General features: G+C 33.6%; 1 protein-coding gene across 6 annotated transcripts in view; it reads left to right on the top strand.

The window, feature by feature from the left end:
• LOC149789678 (dipeptidyl peptidase 4-like) overlaps window positions 1–25150 on the top strand; it is a 255050-nt gene extending 229900 nt beyond the window's left edge. For 3 of the 6 annotated variants that reach the window (XM_089971696.1, XM_089971697.1, XM_089971699.1), the window contains 5 exons: window positions 3578–3677; window positions 9888–9952; window positions 14347–14419; window positions 19404–19477; window positions 24645–25150. In XM_089971696.1, coding sequence (XP_089827822.1) covers window positions 3578–3677; window positions 9888–9952; window positions 14347–14419; window positions 19404–19477; window positions 24645–24812 — 480 coding nt within the window. In that variant the 3' untranslated portion in view covers window positions 24813–25150. The remainder of the gene's footprint in view (window positions 1–3577; window positions 3678–9887; window positions 9953–14346; window positions 14420–19403; window positions 19478–24644) is intronic. The other 3 variants (XM_089971694.1, XM_089971695.1, XM_089971698.1) reach the window with 1 other exon arrangement.
• Window positions 25151–25706: the final 556 nt, after the last annotated feature.

Below are 25706 nucleotides of genomic sequence, written 5' to 3'. Positions count from 1 at the left end.
TGCAGAGCTTATAGCAATGATAAAGTATAGTAAACTAATTCATTTGTTAGTGAATATTTAGACTAGCAGTGAATGGCATGAATTGTTTTTGCTAGTTGTTAAACAGTTGTGGACATTATGTGGCATTTGAAGCCAGTCGCATGGACATTTTTGGAGATTTGAAAACAGCCTTGTAGACATTTTATGGCATTAGAATCATGTCTCATGGACATTTGGTAGCATTAGACACCAGCCTCATGGACATTTGGTACCATTAGACACCAGCCTCATGGATATTTTGGGGGATTTGAAACCAGTCCCATGGATATTTTGGGGGATTTGAAACCAGTCTCATGGATATTTTGGGGGATTTGAAACCAGTCTCATGGATATTTTGGGGGATTGGAAACAAGTCTTGTAAACATTTTATGGCATTAGAAACATTTCTCATTGACATTTTGTGGCATTTAAAACAAGCTTTGGGGACATTTTATGTTTATTAGAAACCAGTACCATGAACATTTTCTGAAGCAATCGCCTCCTAAACCAACCATAATGTCCAGTTTGTTAAAAATGTTTGTGCACAGCATAACTGTCCAGGTTATTAGATGGTCAAACGACTCCAGTGTACCTCCTTGAAGACAGTTCATTTTTGCTGTAAATTTGAATCTTTTGTGGCTGCCATATACAGTAGTCCCCCTCTTATAAGTCCACCCCTAATGCAGCAGGGAAGTGGCCTTATAATGCGGGTGGCCTTTCTAGAGGGGGATGACAAATGCAAATAGTAAATACATATGAAGAAAGTCACAAGTACATTTAATTTTAAATATTTAATATTTTCATTAAAAAATCACATGCATGATGTGAAATAAATGTAAAACAAACTGTGTCATCATTTTCAAAAGAATGCTATGAATAACCATTGATATAGTTTTAAAACTGTCTTTATAATTATGTTACAGATCACATCATCTGTCACTTTGTTGGTAACAGTCTAAAAACCAAACCAGTCTCATCGCATTAAAAATATCCTTGCTGTCATATCTCCTGCATATATTGTTTAATCTTTTGTTCCAGTCTTCGACAACTTCTTTATTAACATCAGCTGATTATCCAGTAAGGACAGAACACTTGATGTTGTGACACACTTAAATTCTGTGCAACCATCCGTTACTTGCGGTAAAGTCGTCATATCCCATTTCAACTGACAAAATTGTTGCCTTTTCTTGTCATTCAAATCAAGATTCAAACGTCTCCTAGCTCAAACAATCTTCCTTTCTCCATCCATTTCACCTTCCCACTTCTGCAGAATTGTTTCATTATCTTTCACGATATTGTTTATCTGAGTCTTCCCGACATTAGTTTTCTGCAAGGATTCTCGACGCCCCTCCCCCCATCAGTTGAATTACTTTCACTTTCTCTTCTAAACTGAGAATTTTTATTTTCCTTGATGACATGTTGATCTTTTTGCAGTAAGTTATTCATGTTGCCAACTACAATACTGATAAAACAATTTTGTATGCATCTAAACAAATTGCTGTGTTTTTAAAGGAAGTGATCTTGTCACGTGATTCGCTAGTCACAGTCTGGTACCCTATTGTTTTTATACATTTCTTTACTCTAAGTGAGAGAAGCTAAAATGGCTTCGATATGTACCATTAACATCATGCAGATTTGACCTCGCGGCCGTTAGGATTCGTAATTTTGACAATTATTGTCAGTAGTAATAGCCACTGATTATCAAAGTGAACAAGCTCAACATCTTACTGAGGGAAGCCATAAAGGCTGTCAAACCATTTTCCTGCTGACTTGTGTATTGTACATCGATACTGCCACTTCTCAGCTGTTACTACTGTTCAATAATTGTAATCTTAACAATTATCAGAATGACTAAACTGGACATTTTATGATAACACAGCAGTAAGGCTAATTGGATTACATGTACGTACCCTTTTGTATGGATTAAAATTTGAGTGTTTCTCGGTTTTTATGGAATAAATTTGGCTTCTCGTGAGACGCAAATGATATAATATTAATCTTAGTGGTAAATGTACTTTACTCAACACTTCTTTCAGTAATGAAAACCTGACATCAGGGAAACAGAAACCGGATTACTTAACACACGTTATGAATAAAATACTGGTTCTGGATACATATTCAAATAAAATGCGGCCGCTTGTGAGGGGTAAATTTTATATTATTGCACTAATATGCTGGCCGCTGGTCGCGTTAGATGGGTGGCCTTTCGCGAGGGGTACTTTAGAACACAAACTCGTCGGTGCCAATGGATTCTGTCCGTAAGGAGCGGGTGGCCGCTGGTCAGGGGGGCCATTCAAGAGGGGGACTACTGTATTCCACACACCATCAGCTATGATTATATGTATTGATGATATAAAAATAGCTGTTTGTTATGTTATGAAAGTTTGCATGAAGAGAAAGAGGAAGTCAAGACATGTAGGGAAGACAAGAAATATGGGGAAGACAAGAAATGTGGGGACGACAAGAAATGTGGGGAAGATAAGAAATGTGGGGACGACAAGAAATGTGGGGAAGACAAGAAATGTGGGGATGACAAGAAATGTGGGGAAGACAAGAAATGTGGATATTGATTACCATAAAAATATGAACAGCAATAAAATACTAAGAAAGATAGGAAATATATTTTAGTGTCTATATATAATATGTTATTGTATGGAGACAGACACATTTATATCTATAGATACTGCCCACCTCCTATAATAATATTTGCTTTGAAACCCGTAAACATTTTTGTAACAAATGTATAGGTGACCAGAAATATAATTTGATCTATCTGGTATCTTTCAGATCAAAAATCTATTTACATCATAACAACTTTGATAAAATTATTCATCTTTAAGAATATTATCTTATGATGAAAAACAGATATGTCTTTTCTGTGTAGAATAGATGACACCCATGAAAACTGATGGCATGTCTTGTCTGTGTAGAATAGATGACACCCATGCAACCTGATGGTGTGTCTTTTCTGTGTAGAATAGATGACACCCATGAAAACTGATGGCATGTCTTGTCTGTGTAGAATAGATGACACCCATGCAACCTGATGGTGTGTCTTTTCTGTGTAGAATAGATGACACCCATGAAAACTGATGGCATGTCTTTTCTGTGTAGAATATATGGTACCTATGAAATTTTTTAATTTAGGGCAGAAAGTGAAGGATACTTATTCAAAGATATTTCTATCTTATAAATTGCATATACTTGCATCGAGTATTATTTTCCCATGTACATTTTTTAGGTAGTGAACATTTTGGTCTGTACCCCATACAAGTCTCAGTCTCAACACAGTGCTATTATTGTTGTACTCTTAATTTAATATCCTACAAAAACACACTGAGCAGGAGTGTCTTTGTGTGTCATTTGTTGTAGTTGTTGTTTTCCTCAGCTTCCTATTTCTCCTCCTTTTTCATCATCATCATTATCATCATCATCATCATTGTTGTTGATGTCTTCTCCTCCTCCTTCTTATTTTTCTTCTTCTACTTATTATTATTATTATCATCATTATTATTTATATGTTTATTTATTTATTTTTTTATTTTTGCTCTTCTTACAGTCACATGGTGGTTTCTTGACTGCATCTGTTCTTGGTTCAGGAAAAGATGTGTTTGAATGTGGGATTGCTGTAGCACCAGTGACAGACTGGAGATATTATGGTAGGTCAGAGGTCAGAAGGTGTTGAGTGGAGTGGGGTAAGGTTTCCTTCTAGCTTCTTACAGTCACTGAAGAAAACTGCAGCTTTTCGACAAATGTTTAGTTCATAATATATTGTTAGAAAGAGACCATGCAAACTGTACCATAGAGAAATAATGGAAAGGTAGTTTAATAGAATGTGACTACCAAATCAAACAGCTAGACTTAGAATCTATTTTGAAAATTAGAGATAACAAATCTCTGTAACTATTATTGATATACTTGCATCAAAACATTTCTGTTCTCGCTATTATTTTCTTTTGACAAACCTCAACTTAAGTTTTAAAGTGTTTGCTGAAATGGGACTATTATTTTGCTCAATTAAAAGAAATAATTAATGGATCTAAAAGTTACAAGCTGACTACCACCATAACCATTCACTTTCTTATTTAGCTATCTAGTCATGCAAAGCATTGAACTATTTTATTCTTGTATAAGTAAAGTTTGTTATTCATGCAAAACAAGATCATGTAAGCAGTAACTCCAAAGTCAATCTCAGTATGAGAAAACATTTTAAGAACGCAGGATAAATATGATTAAATCAGGGGGAAGATAAAACGTTCATTATTAACTCACTCGTCATAAGTTAGCAGATACCACATGATGGTCTGTTGTTCATCTGTCATCTGTCATCCATCAATCCGACGAGTTGTTTTTTTTATCACAGCATCTTACTATGATGCTAAGAGGGTTGATGTGAAACTTTACACACTTATTATGACCAGCTGACCCTAAATGAAAATCGCATAACTCGAATTTAGAATATGGCCACCACAGAGGCCATCTTACAAACATTGTGAATGCTACTATTTCTGCATGGAAAGTCATACTGACATGGGAATGTCAACAATTAAGGACAGTCTATGATGTGTAATGAAAATGGTACCAATCTGACATTCAAATATGGCTGCCAAAGCCATATTGAGATGGAGCTTCACCATAAGACTTGTTATGATATCCAGCTGGATCCTATAAATATGGTACTGTCTGATAAGGTTGTTATAGTGGTTGTCTTGTAAACATTGGTCATATCAACATAGTTTTTTGCTAAACAAATATGTATGATGTCTAGCTGATCCTAATAACATGATTCAGTCATTATATCTGTCTCCTAATATCACATTTCAGACATTGAATCTGTCTCCTAATAGCATAATTCAGACATTCAATTGGTCTCCTAATAGCATGATTTAGACATTCCATCTGTCTCCTAATAGTACAATTCAGACATTCAATTGGTCTCCTAATAGCACAATTCAGACATTCCATCTGTCTCCTAATAGCATGATTCAGACATTCAATTGGTCTTCTAATAGCATGATTCAGACATTCCATCTGACTCCTAATAGCATGATTCAGACATTCCATCTGTCTCCTAATAGCATGATTCAGACATTCCATCTGTCTTCTAATAGCATGATTCAGACATTCAGTCTGCCTCCTAATATCACAATTCAGACATTGAATCTGTCTCCTAATAGTACAATTCAGACATTCAATTGGTCTCCTAAAAGTACAATTCAGTCATTATGTCTGTCTCCTAATAGCATGATTCAGACATTCCATCTGTCTTCTAATAGCATGATTCAGACATTCCATCTGTCTCCTAATAGCATAATTCAGTCATTATATGTCTCCTAATATCACAATTCAGACATTGAATCTGTCTCCTAATAGTACAATTCAGACATTCATTTGGTCTCCTAATAGCATGATTCAGACATTCCCTCTGTGTCCTAAAAGCACAATCCAGACATTATATCTGTCTCCTAAAAGCACAATTCAGACATTCCATCTGTCTCCTAATAGCATTATTCAGACATTATATCTGTCTCCTAATAGCATGATTCAGACATTCCATCTGTCTCCTAAGCTGTCTCCTAATAGCATGATTCAGACAGTCAAGCTGTCTCCTAGTAGCATGATTCAGACATTCCATGTCTCCTAATAGCATGATTCAGACATTCAGTCTGTCTCCTTATAGCATGATTCAGACATTCCATCTCTCTCCTAATAGCATGATTTGGACATTCAGTCTGTCTCATAAAAGCACAATTCAGACATTCCAACTGTCTCCTAATATCATGATTCAGACATTCAGACATTCAGTCTGTCTCCTAATAGCATGATTCAGACATTCCATCTCTTTCCTAATAGCATGATTTGGATATTCAGTCTGTCTCATAAAAGCACAATTCAGACATTCCATCTGTCTCCTAATATCATGATTCAGACATTCCATCTGTCTCCTAATAGCCTGATTCGGACATTCAGTCTGTCTCCTAATAGCATGATTCAGACATTCAGTCTGTCTCCTAATAGCCTGATTCGGACATTCAGTCTGTCTCCTAGTAGCATGATTCAGACATTCAATCTTTCTTCTAATAGCATGATTCAGACATTCAATCTGTCTGCAACAATAGGCATTTTGAAACATTTTTATAACAAATTTTGTTGTTGATTTTTACTTGGTTTTTCCTGGATTCTTCCTCCACTAGTTCTGTTGGCTGCTGTGTATTGTCTATCATGTGCTGAAAAACGGTGTTAAACCCACAACAACAATGGTTTTGTCACTGAAAGATGTTTTATGATGTGTAAATGGTCATACATGAAAATGGTGCCAACCTGACCTAATATGGCTGACAAAATGGCCATCTTAGAATTCTTGTTATCACTACTTCTAGATAAATTGTCATATCAACCCTTGGGGCCCCAATTGGCCAAGTGGTCTAAAGCGCTCTCCGTTACAGATCACTGCCATCTCACCTCTGTCTGCATGGGTTCGAGTCTCAGATTCTGCTAATGTGGGTATGTGAGAAAGCTTGCCAGTAGCTTCTCGTGGATTGGTGGTTCTTTCCAGGGTTTTCCAGGTTCTTCCTCCACCATTAATACTGGCCGCCATGTATAGCCTATCGTGTGCTGAAAAATGGCATTAAACCCTACAACAACAACATCATATCAGCCCTCTGCTTTCTTCAAGCGCTTTCTGGTCATGTTTAGCTGGTACTAAATACAAATGGTGCCAATCTGATATTGCATATTATCCTCGATGGCATCCATTGTAAAACAAACCATCTTGTTGCTTCTCCATAATGGAAGGACAGATCAACACAGTTTTTCTTACCAGAAGTGTTAAGATACCTACATGGTTGCAGATGAAAATGGTAACGCATAGTAATTTATTTCATTTAAATTAAAAGTTAATCAAATGCCAACCACCATTGTTCTGTTATTGTATGTTACTAGGCTTGTTACTTGGTCTATTTAAAGCACAGTATATGGCTTTTTGGGTAATCATTATGACATCAAACAATTAACTGTTTTTGCATGCATCTAATTAGAGCAACTGTTTACACTGATACATAGTGAATTTTCTTATGGTTGTGACTTGTGTACAAATTTTTAAATTATATTTCATGTGTATATAAATATCAATGTACCCAGATTTGTATGCGTCTAGTCAGAGTAACGGTTATACAGTTACATACTAGGTCAGACCTGTTGTCTTATGGTTGTGACTTGTGTAAAGTTTTTAAATAATATTTCATTTGTAGATAAATATCAATCTACTCAGTATGTACCCTTAGAAATGAGGCTTGGCTTTTCCTATTATACAGCTTGGTTATTTCTGTGAAAGGTCAACTGTTTTAGTTTGATGCTTTAGTTTGTAGCTTTGAGACCCAAAATCAAAAGTCACATTTCATAAAAAAAATATTATATACATTTAATGTTTATATAGATTTACAGGTTGCATTACGAGATCATCTTGACTAATGTTTAGCTAGTATCATCAGTTGCAAAGAGAAATCCTAACTGATAACATGTCTGTAAGAAGGCATACTTGTCCAGCATTTTTCACAGAGGTGGGGGTGGGCTTATTGGTTTTGTTTTTATTGACTTTTATGGCACTTTAATGCTGAAGAAAGGGAGATAATTGCCTTTCCCAGGGACACACCGAAACAGTTAAGGTGAAAAGGAAAGGAATTTGTTTGATTATTACAATTTCCACTACTTTAAATGTGCAAGATTGTGAGCTAAATGTATTCTTTCCTATAACCTAGACGTGTAAATGGATTTTGAAACATACTGTAGCATTATCAGTCTTCATGTAGATTGCATTCAAATCTTGCAATATTGTATTTGCACCATGCAGACCTGAGACAGATGGCTTTTAGTTATTCTTACCAAAATATTCACAAATAGTTGATTGTAGATTATATTTTCTAAGTTTAATTATATGCATACTGATATGCGCCAAATCCCACACTACTCGGATGTATGCCAGATCCCACACTAATGTCATGCCAAATGTCATACTAATCTGACACACACTAAATCCCACACTACTCTCATGCCAAATCCCACACTACTCTCATGCATGCCAGATCCCACACTACTTGCATGCCAAATACCATACTATTCTAATGCATGCCCAATCCCACACTGCTCTCATGCCAAATCCCATACTACTCTGACACATGCCAGATCCCACACTGCTCTCATGCCAAATGCCATGCTACTCTAACACATGCCAAATCCCACACTGCTCTCATGCCAAATGCCATACTATTCTGATACATGCCAAATCCCACACTACTCTCATGCCAAATCCCATACTACTCTGACACATGCCCAATCCCACACTGCTCTCATGCCAAATGCCATGCTACTCTAACACATGCCAAATCCCACACTGCTCTCATGCCAAATGCCGTACTATTCTGATACATCCCAAATCCCACACTACTCTCATGCCAAATGCCATACTATGACACACACCATATCCCACACTGATCTGATGCCAAATGCCATACTATTCTGATGCATGCCAAATCCCACACTGCTCTCATGCCAAATCCAATACTGCTCTGATGCATGCTAAATCCCACACTGCTCTCATGCCAGATCACACACTACTCTGATGCACACCAAATTCCATGCTGCTTCGAAGCACACCAACTTTCACAGTACTCTGATGCACACCAAATCCCACACTACTCTCATACCATATGCCATACTACACATGCCAATTCCCACACTAATCTAATGCATGTCAGATCCCACATTACTCTGATGAACACCAGATCCCATAGTACTCTGATGCACACCAAATCCTACACTGCTAACTCATGCCGAATCCCCCCCACTCTCATACCAATGACACACACCAAATCTCAAACTACATAGCCAAATCACACAGAACTCTGATCCATGCCAAATCATTCTACATCAAGATGTGTGCTAAATCCCATGATGCATACACTGATGTAAGCAATTGTGTTTATTTATTTATTGTAAGTGTTAGAAACTAAGATAAAAACAGTTTTAACAACTAAAAGTTTTAAAATGCAGAGTGAATATGTTTTAATTATGAACATTTTAAGAGATAAAACATATCCTAAATCTTGGACTGTGTAGAAAATATAATTGACCTTACATATATGTTTTAATTGATATGTGTGTTCCTTACATGTATGTTTTAATTGATATGTGTGTGTTCCTTACATGTATGTTTTAATTGATATGTGTGTGCCTTACATGTATGTTTTAATTGATTTGTGTGTGTTCCTTACATGTATGTTTTAACTGATATTTTTGTGTGTGTGTGCCTTACATGTATGTGTTAATTGATTTGTGTGTTCCTTACATGTATATTTTAATTTATATGTGTGTGTGCCTTACAGGTATGTTTTAATTGATATGTGTGTTTCTTACATGTATATTTTAATTGATATGTGTGTGTGTGCCTTACATGTATGTTTTAATTGATTTGTGTGTTCCTTACATGTATATTTTAATTTATATGTGTGTGTGCCTTACATGTATGTTTTAATTGATATGTGTGTTCCTTACATGTGTTTTAATTGATATGTGTGTGTGTGCCTTACATGTATGTTTTAATTGATTTGTGTGTTCCTTACATGTATATTTTAATTTATATGTGTGTGTTCCTTACATGTATGTTTTAATTGATATGTGTGTTCCTTACATGTATGTTTTAATTTATATGTGTGTGCCTTACATATATGTTTTAATTAATGTGTGTGTGCCTTACATGTACATTTTAATTGATATGTGTGTGCCTTACATGTACATTTTAATTAATATGTGTGTGCTTTACATGTATGTTTTAATTGATGTGTGTGTGCCTTACATGTATATTTTAATTACAGACACCATCTATACTGAGAGATACATGGGAACCCCTCACCCCGAGGATAATGAAGATGCCTACAATGTAAGAATTACTTTTTAGATATTAACGTACTAGCACACAAACGAAGTACACTGGAACCGTCATGCCACCTTGTCAGTTCTGTTTACTACGCAATAAACTTACTAAATAATCACATTTCTAACATAACAGTATCTTCACACCGGTTGCCTAGTCATTTAAGAGTCCGCCTTGGATGTGGGAGGTCATGGGTTCAATCCCCGGCCGAGTCATACCAAAGACTTACAAAAATGGTACTAACAGCTGCCTCGCTTGCGCTCAGCATTAAGAGGTTAGTGTTAGGACTGGTTGGCCTGGTGTCAGGATAATGTGACTGGGTGGAACATCATGCTACATGTCTGCAGCATGATGCCCCTGTGCTAGACATCACTATAAACTACCACATTGCAGGCATTGTAACGATAGGACTGAAAAATTGTTAAAGTTGCATTAAAAATCCAAATCCCAGCTATCTTCTAACAAAACTAAATTCCACAAAATATAGTCAGCCATTTTAATGATATTATCATATGACCTCATGATTTCCATGGAACATAATGCCAAAGAAGGGTATTTTACGATACTGTTTTGACAAAATTGTCAAAAGTGTGTGTTAGAATGACAATATTAATTTTGTGTTGGAGGATTTGAAGACATTATTGGTGTATAAATTAGATAAAAAAAATAGGAAACCTCTTTTTTAATCCAAGGTTGATCAATTTTTGAAATTCTTAACTTGTATCAGTATTGTCTCAAACATCGGTTTGTCTCATAATCGGTTTGTCTTAAACATTAATTTTGTCTCATCGGTTTGTTTCATACATCAGTTTTGTCATGTCTACTGAAACATTGCTATTCAAGCCAGTTTTTAACACTCAACCCATGATTAAACTCCAGAATTTCTGAAACAATTCTGTTTTCTCCTAAATTTATAATGAAGGAACCCATATTAAGAGATTCCTTTTACTGCTTCATGCACTAAAATATCTCAAATAAGAATTGATTATAGAGATAACAATTAATAGATGCATTTGTATTCAGTTAAGAATTTCAAAATCGACCTACCTTGGAATGAAAAAAGAAGTTTCCTCTTTTTATATCTTCTTTCTCAGTTGCTAGTTCATTTCCATTTTTTATAAATGTACTCTTATGCAAAATAAAATGCAAATGCAGATTGCCTACAATTTAAATTAATTTTACAATTTCTTTAATTTAGTTATTGCCTCCTTAGTGTGATCAATTCTTTTGAGATTTTAAAAGTTTTCTGTAATGTGTACAGCTTATGTCAAATAAATTCTATGTACTCAAATACTATTTTCTATGAACCCAAATACTATTTTCTATGTACCCAAATACTGTGCATTGAAAGCATAAACAGATGCTCAAATAACATGCAGTGAGCATAAAATTAAATGCTCAGATACTGTACAGTGAGTGCTGAAATGTCATGCAATGAATGTACAAACAAGTACTGGTACTCAAATACAGGACAGTTAGTACAAAAATACTCAAATACAGTGTATCGACAAGCACTCAAATATTGTTCACTTGCTTATAAAACAAGTGCTCAAATACAGGGCAGTGAGTACATAGACAAGCACATAATGCAGTGAGTAATAAACAGTTACTAAAATACTATATTTTAAATGCATATTAAATAAATACTGAACAACTGTGTAGCGAATGCATGTCTCAAATACTTTGCAGGGAGCATATATAAATAAGTACTCAAATACTGTGTTATTAGTCCATAAATAACCTTTGAAATACTTTACAGTCAGTGTCCCAGTGTAAATACTTTGCAGTGATTAAACAAGTACTCACATACTGCATTATTAATGCATAAATAAACTTTGAAATACTTATTCAGTCAGTGTACAAGTCTCAATACTTTGCAGTGAATAACTAGGTACTCACATACTGCATTATTAGTCCATAAATAAGCTATGAAATACTTTACAGTCAGTGTACAAGTCTCAGTACTTTGCAGCAAATAAATAAGTACTCATATACCGTGTTATTAATCCATAGATAAGCTTTGAAATACTTTGCAGTCAGTGTATAAGTCTCAGTACTTTGCAGTCAGTGTACCAATCTCAATACTTTACAGTCAGTGTACAAGTCTCAGTACTTTGCAGTCAGTGTACAAGTCTCAATACTTTGCAGTGAATAAATAAGTACTCATATACAGCATTATTAATCCATAAATAAGTACTCACATACTGTGTTATTAATCCATAAATAAGCATTGAAATACTTTACAGTCAGTGTACAAGTCTCAATACTTTGCAGTGAATAAATAAGTACTCACATACTGTGTTGTTAATCCATAAGTAAGCTATGAAATACTTTACAGTCAGTGTACAAGTCTCAATACTTTGCAGTGAATAAATAAGTACTCACATACTGTGTTATTAATCCATAAATAAGCTTTGAAATACTTTGCAGTCGATGTACAAGTCTCAGTACTTTGCAGTGAATAAATAAGTACTCACATACCATGTTATTAATCCATAGATAAGCTTTGAAATACTTTGCAGTCAGTGTATAAGTCTCAGTACTTTGCAGTCAGCGTACCAATCTCAATACTTTACAGTCAGTGTACAAGTCTCAGTACTTTGCAGTCAGTGTACAAGTCTCAATACTTTGCAGTGAATAAATAAGTACTCATATACAGCATTATTAATCCATATATAAGTACTCACATACTGTGTTATTAATCCATAAATAAGCTTTGAAATACTTTACAGTCAGTGTACAAGTCTCAATACTTTGCAGTGAATAAATAAGTACTCACATACTGTGTTGTTAATCCATAAGTAAGCTATGAAATACTTTACAGTCAGTGTAGAAGTCTCAATACTTTGCAGTGAATAAATAAGTACTCACATACTGTGTTATTAATCCATAAATAAGCTTTGAAATACTTTGCAGTCGATGTACAAGTCTCAGTACTTTGCAGTGAATAAATAAGTACTCACATACTGTGTTATTAATCCATAAATAAGCTTTGAAATACTTTGCAGTCGATGTACAAGTCTCAGTACTTTGCAGTGAATAAATAAGTACTCACATACTGTGTTATTAATCCATAAGTAAGCTATGAAATACTTTGCAGTCAGTGTACAAGTCTCAGTACTTTGCAGTGAATAAATAAGTACTCAAACGCAGTTTAGTGAGGTCATCAACAAGTATGAAAATCTCCATTACAACAAATAATGTATTAAATAATGTATATTTATTTATATCAGAAAGTTTTAGTCTTATAATAATTTATCCATTTCAAAACACATTTTTTAGCTATGTAATTGTTAGAAGTGTTGCCAAGTATCCATTTCAAATGCATAATTTTAGCTATGTAATTGTTAGAAATGTTGCCAAGTATCCATTTCAAAATGCATACCTTTAGCTATGTAACTGTTGGAAATGTTGCCAAGCATCCATTTTAAATGCATACTTTTAGCTATGTAATTGTTGGAAATGTTGCCAAGTATCCATTTCAAAATGCATACTTTTTGCTATGTAATTGTTAAAAATGTTGATGAGTAGCCATTTCCAAATGCATACTTTTAGCTGTGTGTGTATTCATTAGAAATTTTGCTGACTTTTTAAAAAATAAAACCTTAATGACAAGTTCTTTAGCAGAATTCTGTTAAGAAGATTACATAGATCATTTAATCTTTGTGATCACATATACCAATGATGACACAAATTATGATCCATGACTGTGGTTAACTTTTTTGAGATCATCTTCTGTCTCAATTTTAAAAAACACACATCTCCACATGAGCCACCAAGATTACGTTAAAAGCAGTCAAAAATTGTACAGAGATGCTCATAAGTAAATCTTTATGTCACTTTTTACATACACAAAATTCATCCATCCAATGGAACATAATTGCATCAGTCTAAAAGCTTATTTGAATATATTGAAAAGATTTGGTTCAATAACTTGATTCCAATTCAATATTTAATGTAATTTAATTTAATGCAATTTAATTTAATACAGTTCAGTTTAATTTGATACAGTTCAATTTAATTTGATAGAATTCAATTTAATTTGATACAGTTCAATTTAATTTGATACAATTTTATTTAATTTTATACAGTTCACTTTAATTTGATACAGTTCAATTTAATTTGATACAGTTCACTTTAATTTGATACAGTTCAATTTAATTTGATACAATTCTATAATTTGATACAGTTCAATTTAATTTGATACATTTCAATTTAATTTGATACAGTTCAATTTAATTTGATACAATTCTATTTAATTTGATACAATTCAATTTAATTTGATACAATTCAATTTAATTTGATGCAGTTCAATTTAATTTGATATAGTTCAGTTTAATTCTGCTTAAGTTGGATTTTTTTACATATTCATTGTGTCATTTTCATTTTTATCTTTCCAGGCATCAAACATTTCAAGAAAGGCGACTAATTTCAAAAACTCGAGATTCCTTTTAATTCATGGCACAGGCGATGGTATGTTATTTATTAAATGTATGTTCAAACTTGTGTTTGTCCATAAGTTTATCAGGATGTTATATCACGTACACTGAAGTAGTTCAAGCTTTTGCTGTTTTTGTTTTCACACTCTGCAATCCCTAAATTGAAATTCATGAGCATTTGGATCATTCATGTTTTTTGCCTTAACTTTTTAATGTCAGCAGATCATAACATTTGTAAAAGTGATTGAATTGATCTGATTCACTCGGAAATGAAAATCGATAAATAGATAATGCTTTAATGCTTGATGAGCATCATTATGTTTTGCATACAAAACAGCTTGCCACAAAAGAGATGGCAAAATCGGAATAAAAACAATCCTTTGCCACTTCATGAGGTCCCAAATGCAATGAAAAAGTATCTAATTAGTTTGGCTCACTTTCTCATTCTGATTTCTTCAAACACTTGAACCAAGCACCAAGCTACTGTCAGAGTTCCAATGTGTCCCACATATTCATCACATAGTATGAAAATATTGTTTTTCAAGGCTGAGAGCTTCTGTGTCTCAGCAAAATATGATGTTGGTTGAAACACCAAAATAAATATAGGTGTCAGATATGCAAAAAAAACTATATTGATCAAATTCAAATCATTTTTAATTTCATGAATTTCTAGAACTGAATACTAAAGTTATTCCTGTTGATTACCATGTCAATAGTGCATTTATTCCTATTGATTACCAAGTTAATAGTACAGTTACAGTAGAACCTGTCTTGAAAGACCACCCCTTCTGCCAACAAATACTGGTCTCTCAAGACAGGTGGTCTCTCATAACAGGTCATAACACTAAATAATTAATGAAGCTGTGCATGGAAAATCTGGTCTCTCAAAACAGGTGGTTTCTCATAGCAGTGGTCTCTCAAGACAGGTTTCACTGTATTACTTTTGATTACCAAGGCAATAGTATAGTTATTCATATTGATTATCAAGTTAATAGTACAATTATCTCTATTTTAATGTGTGGCTCAGAAATCTAGGGTTTCAGAAACAACAAAGTCTATGTATAATACCACTTCAAATGTTTATTTTAAAACAGATGAGTCTTTTAAGCACTTAACCAATCTGATCAAATTACTTGATGTTTTTCCCTCAAAATCTATCAACTATGATGACAAAAATAATTGTATAATTAAGAATGAAAGACATATATGTATGCATGCATGCATCTATCATTACTTCCATCCCCCCCACACACACACACGAGGTTTGATCGATATATGGTGGGTCTGGGCAGCTTAGTGGTCTAAAGCACTCACCTTTACCTATCACTGCCATACCTTCTCAGTCTGTGTGGGTCAAGGTCGTTCAGATTGATATGTGAGAAAGCTTGCCAATAGCTTTGTGAGCTGGCAGTAGTTACCAGGGCTGTCCTGGCTCTTCTTCCACCAGCTGTTATGAAAAAAGGCATTAAACCCATAAGAACAACAACTGATCAATATAAATACATAAGCCAACATTGACAACAGCATTTGGAAATATGGGACCTTTCTGTCTTTGTTTGGAAAAACACCTGGAAAATGTGGTTTATACTATTGCATTTACATGTGCTAACTGAATGTTGTCTTGTTTCCATGACAGTATTCATTATGGGATTCAACTAGATTGAGATGGCCTGTACAGAACTGGAATACTTACGGAATCCGTATGGAATACTTATGGAATCCATATGGAATACTTATGGAATCCGTATGGAATACTTATGGAATCCGTATGGAATACTTATGGAATCCATTTTGGAAGAGATTTGGACTGAAAAACTTATGGAATCAGACAATTTATTCCATATCAATTCCATAAGTACTTCACAGCAAGTGAAAATTCCATATGGAATAAAGTTGCAACTTTAATCCATAAGCACTTTTTTCCATATGGAAAGCAGGCTCATGTATTATAGCATCATGGAAAATACTCTCTGAAGAATTAATAACCTAAACTATCTGATTAAAATATAAATATTGGTGGGAGTTATAGTACTTGTATATGTCAGTGTAGCTGATGTGGAAGGATGAATATAATACTCATATAAATTTGAAGAAACACATGTATGTCAGTTTTCTTTCATTTATTTCCACAGATGTTTAAAAACAAAGACATGACCAAAAAAGTAGAGAAAATGTAAACATGATCAGAAAATTAATATCTGGTAGTACAAGCATAGATGAATCTTTGGACTTTGAAATCTAGTACAAGGTGGATTTTGGGCTTGATCTGATGTTTATTCTGAAAAGTAATTTTGTTGGCTTCCTATTAAAATATGCTCTACAAAAATCATACCCTAGTGAAAATGTGACTTAAATTTCAGCAAAATCAATGAACATTTCTTGACATTCACTCAAATGTCCTTTTTCACAAAAATTATGGTATTTTAGATTTTACCAAAATTTCTGAAAATATCAGTGAAATTTTGTGATTGAAATTTCACTGACTCTGCCAACATTTCTGAAAATATCAGTGGGAATTTGTGATTGAAATTTTACTGAGAGTTTGTCAAAAATTCTAAAAACATACTGATATTTTGTGATTGTAATATCACTGACATTTCATTAAAAAATATCAATAAGATATAATAAAATTAATTTTTGTTTCTTGTACAATTTGAATGATATTCAGCAGCATTTATATTCCCTGTTTCTGATAGCTGTAAATGTATTGTTTATTTTGGGCACAGTAACTTCTTTCCATATCTTTCTGTATTGTATTTTTTTCATCAAATTTTGTTATTGTTGTTGTTGTATTTTTTTATAACTTAAACTGGATTTAACTGCCCTCATACAAGTTTTTCTTGTTTTCTGTTTTAAATGAGAATTTCGCTTTTCTCCTGACCTGTATCTGATTTTCCTCAATATGGACCCTTTTTTAATATCATCTCCGAATTTTTTTTTAAATAATGCTCTAGCCAGTCCTATTCCGCAATGAGCGTTCTAATAAGCATTTGTTCCATTTATTATTTAAAGGATGATCATTGAAAAGAGCTTTCTGATTGGGCAAAATTTTGTACTTGCCCAATAAATCGTTGCGTAACAGAAACTGATGGGAATAATGCTAAACATGGCGATTCGAGTGGGATATGAGTTTAAATAACCATTTGAAAAATGTGTGGCAATGAGAACAGCTTGAATGCAAAGTCGATGGGAACATAATTGGTCAGTCTGTATGAAAACTGAACGCCAGGACTAGCATTTTGCTTTTTGTGCCATAAACAGCTCTACAGTAGCAGCTAACATGCTAAATAGGGCAAGGAATTGCACCAGGATGATTTCGAAGTTATATAACTCAAAACTGATTAACTTCCAGGATGAATTTAAGGAGGACCCATGGCTATCAAAGATCATCATATCTTTGCGGAATTTTCTTGGCCCACACGTAGAATCATCGTTCAATATCGTGAGGCATTATTGTGTATATTATCAAAATATTATAGGTGTGTTGGAATTCAGAGTAAAATAAAAATACGTTTGTCACAGCTGCTTATGGAACAAGGACTAATTCAAGAGACCACAACAGCATCATAGTTTGTACATTAATCAAAAATCAAGTCTGCAGTACAAGTGACTTAAGGCAGGCTTTTAGCATTCCTTCTTTTCATGTCTCAAATGGATGCTTTTCTGTAATTTTGCATTATTTTCACACACACATATATATATATATATATATATATATATATATATATATATATATATATATATATATATATATATATATATATATATGTGTGTGTGTGTGTTTATGTGTTCACAGATGCCTGTGCATATATTCCAGGCTTGATACTTTGATTTTTAAAATCACTTAATTATTTAGTATCAAGCCAGATTCTTCACATCATGTTGTATATACTGTAAATATTGTACATAACAGATAGAAGGCCTCAAGGTAGATTAGCTCTGTAATTAATTAAGTTACCTTCTCTAAATAAAGTCATTATTATTATTATTATTATTATTATTAACTCCCATATCTCTTGCCTTGGATGTCATATGATTACAACATCTGTAAAAAAAAAATCATGCAAACTTAATATCACCTTGGTTAACAAAGTTCTGTTTAATTCATATTCATTATTAATTGGAAACCTTCTGAAATGTATGAAAAACTTCTGAAACTTCAGTAAAATATTATATGATGATCAAAATTTTAGTGAAATCTCACAAATGTTTTAGTCAAATATTTGTCAAATCTCACCAGACTTTTCAGTGAAATGAAAAAGTCTTAAGTGATGCCATCATGGATTAGGCTTGGTATGCGAGAAAGAAAATGAGGACAAGAAAAACCTAAATCTTATTTGATAATGTCTGTCAAAACAAAATATTTGATCCATTTAAAAAATTATGGTGAATATTTATTATTGATTCCCAATAATGTCTAAGAATCGTTAAGGTGGTTTAATAGTTACATAAATGCATGATAACGATTTTGACATAGTTCTATTTTGCCTTTCGTATGTGATTGAGTTCTAAGCTTCTTGCTATAGATTTTCCCCTTATTATGCTGTATTACTCCATAAGTGTATGTACTTCTGAAATTGAATGTTGTGTGAAAGCCATGAGGTGTTCTGGTATTAGATAAATAACATTAGTTTTTTTAATGTTTTTATTTCATAGTGTTTGTTATTGTAATCTTGTAAATAAATTGTTTGTAAGTGTTGTCTAATAATGTAAAATGCTTATAGCTTCTTAAGATTGCTGTCTCGCTGGACACTCAGCATTAAGATGTTAGTGTTAGGACTGGTCAGCCTGGTGTCAGGATAATGTGACTGGGTGGGACATCATGCTACATGTCTCCAGCATGATGCCCCAGTGCTAGACATCACTACAAACTGCCACACTACAGACATCATAGCAGTATGACTGAAACATTGTTAAAGCTATGTTAAAAATCCAAATCTCACACACACACACACACACACACACACACACACACTTTACTATGACCACATTATGGTTATTACTATTTTCCCTTTCAGACAATGTACATTTCCAGAATTCAGCACAGTTGATTAGAGCACTGACAGAGGCAGATATATTTTTCAGAACCCAGGTAAACGATTTACATCTTTACAGACAATTCAACAATAAAACATTTATTTATAACTTTTTCGAAGCTTGCATTGTCAACACTTATCAGATCTATTTGACAACTATATTCTTCATTTTCCGTTGTACCATTTTAGAAAGCAGCATTTTTATGAATAATGTCATATATTTTATTATTTTTAAAAATAATTTTAAATTCATTTTATCCATGGTAAAATATCATCAAACACTTGTGTAATAAAATCCTTCACCTTAAGTGTGTGTATATATATATATATATATATATATATATATATATATATATATATATATATATATGACCCCAAAGAGAGGTCACCTTAGGACAGAATAGAATATTTTCAGAATTTTGTCGGGAGTTTTGACTCCAGATCATGTTCATTGATCCAGTTATTAGCATGCCAAAGGAAATAATGACATCAGTTATTTCACAGTAATGTTTCCTTTCATACTCGTTTTATATGTATATAGTAACTTGTTGCCATTTGTACTGTAATTAAATGTGTACAGTATTTTGTTGCCTTTCAATCTGTCATTTCACAGCAACTTGTTACCTTTAATATTGTGCTTACATCAGTCCTTTCTTAGTAACTTGTTGCCTTTCATACTGTCCTTATAGCAGTCCTTTCAGAATTAACTTGTTGCCTTTCATACAGTCCTTTCATAGTATTTTGTTGCCTTTCATGCTGTCCTTGTATCAGTTCTTTCAAAGTAACTTGTTCCTTTCATACCATCATTTCATAAAATTTTGTTACCTTTCATACTGTCCTTATATCAGTACTTTCAAAGTATCTTGTGGCCTTTCATACTGTCCTATATTCATTCTTTCACTGTAACCTGTTGCTGTAACAGTTCCTAATGTCCTTATACATATGCAGTAACTTGTTTCCTTTCGTATCAGTCCTTTCACATTAATGTTTGTCCTTATATCAGTACTTTCGCAGTAATGTGTGTCCTTTCATACTGTCTTTTATCAGTCCTTTCAAAGTAAATTGTGTCCTTTCATACTGTTCTTGTATCAGTCCTTTCACAGTAACTTGTGTCATTTCATACTGTCCTTATATCAGTCCTTGCAAAGTAAATTGTGTCCTTTCATACTCTCCTTATATCAGTCATTTCACAGTAAAATGTGTCCTTTCATACTGTCCTTATAGTAGTCCTTTCAAAGTGTGTCCTTTCATACTGTCCTTATATCAGTCCTTTCACAGTAATGTTTCCTTTCATACTGTCCATAAATCAATTATTTAAAAGTAAATTGTATTCTTTCATAATGTCCTTGTATCAGTTCTTTCACAGTTATGTGTCCTTTCATACTGTCCTTATATCAGTCCTTTCAAAGTAAATTGTGTTCTTTCATACTGTCCTTATATCAGTCCTTTCACAGTAACTTGTGTCCTTTCATACTGTTCTTATATCAGTCCTTTCACAGTAAGTTGTGTCCTTTCATACTGTCCTTATATCACTCCTTTCAAAGTAAATTGTGTCCTTTCATAATGTCCTTATATCAGTCCTTTCAATGTAAATTGTGTTCTTTCACTGTCCTTATATCAGTTCATTCAAAGTAAATTGTGTCCTTTCATACTGTCCTTATATCAGTCCTTTCACAGTAATGTTTCCTCTCATACTGTCCATATATCAGTCCCTTCAAAGTAAATTGTTCTTTCATACTGTCCTTATATCAGTCCTTTCACAGTAAATTGTGTCCTTTCATACTGTCTTAATGTCAGTCCTTTCAAAGTAAATTGTGTTCTTTCATACTGTCCTATATCAGTCCTTTCAAAGTAAATTGTGTCATTTCATAATGTTCTTATATCATTCCTTTCAAAGCAAATTCTGTTCTTTCATACTGTCCTTATATCAGTCCTTTCGAAGTAAATTGTGTTATTTCTTACTGTCCTTGCATCAGTTGTTTCACAGTAACTTGCTGCTTTGCATAGTGTCTTTTTAGTAGTCCATTCACAGTAATTGTGGTATTTCATACTGTCTGTACATCAGTCCTTTCACAGTAACTTGTGTTCTTTCATACTGTCCTTGTATCAGTCCTTTCAAAGTTATATGTCCTTTCATACTGTCCTTGTATCAGTCCTTTCACAGTAAATTGTGTTCTTTCATACTGTCCTGATATCAGTCCTTTCAAAGTAAATTGTGTCCTTTCAATCTGTCCTTATATCAGTCCTTTCAATGTAAATTGTGTTCTTTCATACTGTCCTTATATCAGTCCTTTCAAAGTAAATTGTGTCCTTTCAATCTGTCCTTATATCAGTCCTTTCAATGTAAATTGTGTTCTTTCATACTGTCCTTATATCAGTCCTTTCAATGTAAATTGTGTTCTTTCATACTGTCCTTATATCAGTCCTTTCAAGGTAAATTGTGTCCTTTCAATCGGTCCTTATATCAGTCCTTTCAAAGTAAATTGTGTTCTTTCATACTGTCCTTATATCAGTCCTTTCAAAGTAAATTGTGTCCTTTCAATCGGTCCTTATATCAGTCCTTTCAATGTAAATTGTGTTCTTTCATACTGTCCTTATATCAGTCCTTTCACAGTAAATTGTGTTCTTTCATACTGTCCTGATATCAGTCCTTTCAAAGTAAATTGTGTTCTTTCATACTGTCCTTATATCAGTCCTTTCAATGTTATATGTCCTTTCATACTGTCCTTGTATCAGTCCTTTCACAGTAACTTGCTGATTTACATACTGTCTTTATAGCAGTCCATTCACAGTTATGTGTCCTTTCAATCTGTCCTTATATCAGTCCTTTCGAAGTAAATTGTGTTCTTTCATACTGTCCTTATATCAGTCCTTTCAAAGTAAATTGTGTTCTTTCATACTGTCCTTGCATCAGTTGTTTCACAGTAACTTGCTGATTTACATACTGTCTTTATAGCAGTCCATTCACAGTTATGTGTCCTTTCATGCTGTCCTTATATCAGTGCTTTCACAATAAATTGCTGCCTTTCATACTGTCCTTGTATCAGTCCTTTCACAGTTATGTGTCCTTTCATACTGTCCTTATATCAATCCTTTTATAGTAAATTGCTGTATTTCAGATTTCAGTCTTTTCACGATGTGGTGTTTTTGTGTGTTTGTGTGTGTGTGTGTGTGTGTGTGTGTGTGTGTTGTGGTTGGAGGAGAATGGAAGAATTAAAATAGGGGCTCATTTGTTGCTGATCCCTATGTTTCTCTGTTGCTCAATTAGTTTACTGCCTGACCAACCAACACAGATAAAGAGAAGGGGTGGGGGGCAGCATTTGGACATTTTAATTTTTAGAACCTTATTATAGGTTTAAGGGAAAAAAATCATTAAATAGATTACAGTATGTGAGCCTCCAAGCCAAGAAATGTATGATACAGTTGGATAGGCTAATAATTTACTATTACAGCTTGGTATCATTGGTGTTGTGAACACTATAGATAAATCCCATGTAAAGTGTACACATATGGTTACAATGACCCAGGTCTTTGTAAGTTACCTGATGTAAAGTGTACACATATGGTTACGATGACCCAGGTCTTTGTAAGTTACCTGATGTAAAGTGTACACATATGGTTACGATGACCCAGGTCCTTGTAAGTTACCTGATGTAAAGTTCAGTTTCAAGGGCTTCATCAAAATGAAATTCTTTTTTACTCTCACTCCACAGATTTACTCAAAAATGTGTCCATCGAAAGAGACGAAAAAGCACGCAAAGCAGAAATAATTTCTGTTGAATTATTTGCCTTATTTAATTAATTTAGAAACCAGTGATTGCAAATATTTTTCTCATTTTCTATCATTGCAAATGGTTAATCATTAGAACTTCATCCATGATCCACTGAATCAACAGCATAGTATTAAAACATTGTTCATATAGGAGTATTGCTATACCAGCATTGATGATTCCCCTAAAACTAGACGATGGCAAAGTATTCTTCGATAAAAAAAATTCATGTTAAATATAAACTACTCGTTCTTGAATCTTGGACAGAATACGGAGTGTACTAGCAGGTCTGCACTTGCTACTGATGTGAAGTCTTGTTGTCACTAATAGCTCTAAGTGAAGTATTGTTATCACTAATAGCTGTAAGTGAAGTCTTGTTATCACTAATAGCTCTAAGTGAAATCTTGTTATCACTAATAGCTCTAAGTGAAATCTTGTTAGCACTAATAGCCCTAAGTTAAGTCTTGTTATCACTAATAGCTCTAAGTGAAATCTTGTTATCACTAATAGCTCTAAGTGAAGTATTGTTATCACTAATAGCTCTAAGTGAAGTATTGTTATCACTAATAGCTCTAAGTGAAGTCTTGTTATCACTAATAGCTCTAAGTGAAATCTTGTTATCACTAATAGCTCTTAGTGAAGTATTGTTATCACTAATAGCTCTAAGTGAAGTCTTGTTATCACTAATAGCTCTAAGTGAAATCTTGTTAGCACTAATAGCCCTAAGTTAAGTCTTGTTATCACTAATAGCCCTAGGTGAAGTCTTATCACTAATAGCCCTAAGTGAAGTCTTGTTATCACTAATAGCTCTAAGTGAATTCTTGTTATCAATATTAGCTCTAAGTGAAGTTTTGTTATCACTAATAGCTCTAAGTGAAGTCTTATCACTAATAGCCCTAGGTGAAGTCTTATCACTAATAGCCCTAGGTGAAGTCTTATCACTAATAGCCCTAAGTGAAGTCTTGTTATCAATATTAGCTCTAAGTGAAGTTTTGTTATCACTAATAGCTCTAAGTGAAGTCTTGCTATCACTAATAGCTCTAAGTGAAATCTTGTTATCACTAATAGCTGTAAGTGAAGTCTTGTTATCACTAATAGCTCTAAGTGAAGTTTTGTTGTCACTAATAGCTGTAAGTGAAATCTTGTTATCACTAATAGCTCCAAGTGAAATCTTGTTATCACTAATAGCTCTAAGTGAAGTCTTGTTATCACTAATAGCTCTAAGTGGATCAGCAATGGATTATTGGAATATTTAGGACATTAAATACTAAAATTTAAGACTTGTGTTCACTAAATAGATTACCACTGGGAAGGAAACAGAATAATTAGGATACTGAATTAGTAGTTAGCAGTGGCAAGAAAACGGAAGAACTAGGACATTAAATTAACTACAGTCTAAAAGCATAGACTCATGCAATGAAATAAAGTAATTATCTGTCCTCTCTTTCTGCAGATTTATACAGATCAGCAACATTCCTTGAATGGTGGAAATACCCAGAAACATCTTTATGAAACGATGGAGGATTTCTTACTTGAATGTTTCACTGGAAAGTCTGGGAAATTTGAGAAAAGTAAAACATTGCCACAAAATAAACAAGAACCGTTTGAAGATGAGGAGTAGCTGTATTTCATTCAATTAGATCTGTGGTGCCAAATCAGCCAGCGGAACTAAAAGTAAAGAAACCATTTAGTTTAATGATCTTGTTGATTGGTTGATTGTCCTCACTGGAGATACTTAATCACATGGGGCTGCCTGCAAGGATAAAACAATGTCTGACACCTTTATTAGGTTCCTACTTCTTATCTTCAAGGATATAACAATTTGACACCTTTTATTAGGTTAGTGCTTGTTACCTTCAAGGATATAACAATTTGACACCTTTATTAGGTTAGTGCTTGTTACCTTCAAGGATATAACAATTTGACACCTTTATTAGGTTAGTGCTTGTTACCTTCAAGGATATAACAATTTGACACCTTTTATTAGGTTAGTGCTTCTTATCTTCAAGGATATAACAATTTGACACCTTTTATTAGGTTCCTACTTCTTATCTTCAAGGATATAACAATTTGACACCTTTTATTAGGTTAGTGCTTGTTACCTTCAAGGATATAACAATTTGACACCTTTATTAGGTTAGTGCTTGTTACCTTCAAGGACATAAAATTGGACACCTTTATTAGGTTAGTGCTTGCTACCTTCAAGGACATCAAAATTTGACACCTTTATTAGGTTACTGCTTGTTACCTTCAAGAACATCAAAATTTGACACCTTTATTAGGTTAGTGCTTGTTACCTTCAAGGACATAAAATTGGACACCTTTATTAGGTTAGTGCTTGCTACCTTCAAGGACATCAAAATTTGATACCTTTATTAGGTTACTGCTTGTTACCTTCAAGAACATCAAAATTTGACACCTTTATTAGGTTACTGTTTGTTACCTTCAAGGACATCAAAATTTGACACCTTTATAAAGTTACTCCTTGTTATCTTCATGGGCATCACAATTATAA

The sequence above is a fragment of the Sinohyriopsis cumingii genome, chromosome 10, assembly GCF_028554795.1.
Source record: "Sinohyriopsis cumingii isolate HCF-2022 chromosome 10, ASM2855479v2, whole genome shotgun sequence".
NCBI lineage: Eukaryota > Metazoa > Mollusca > Bivalvia > Unionida > Unionidae > Sinohyriopsis > Sinohyriopsis cumingii.
Note: the sequence above shows the minus strand (reverse complement) of the source record. Positions and strands in the feature narration are given on the sequence as shown.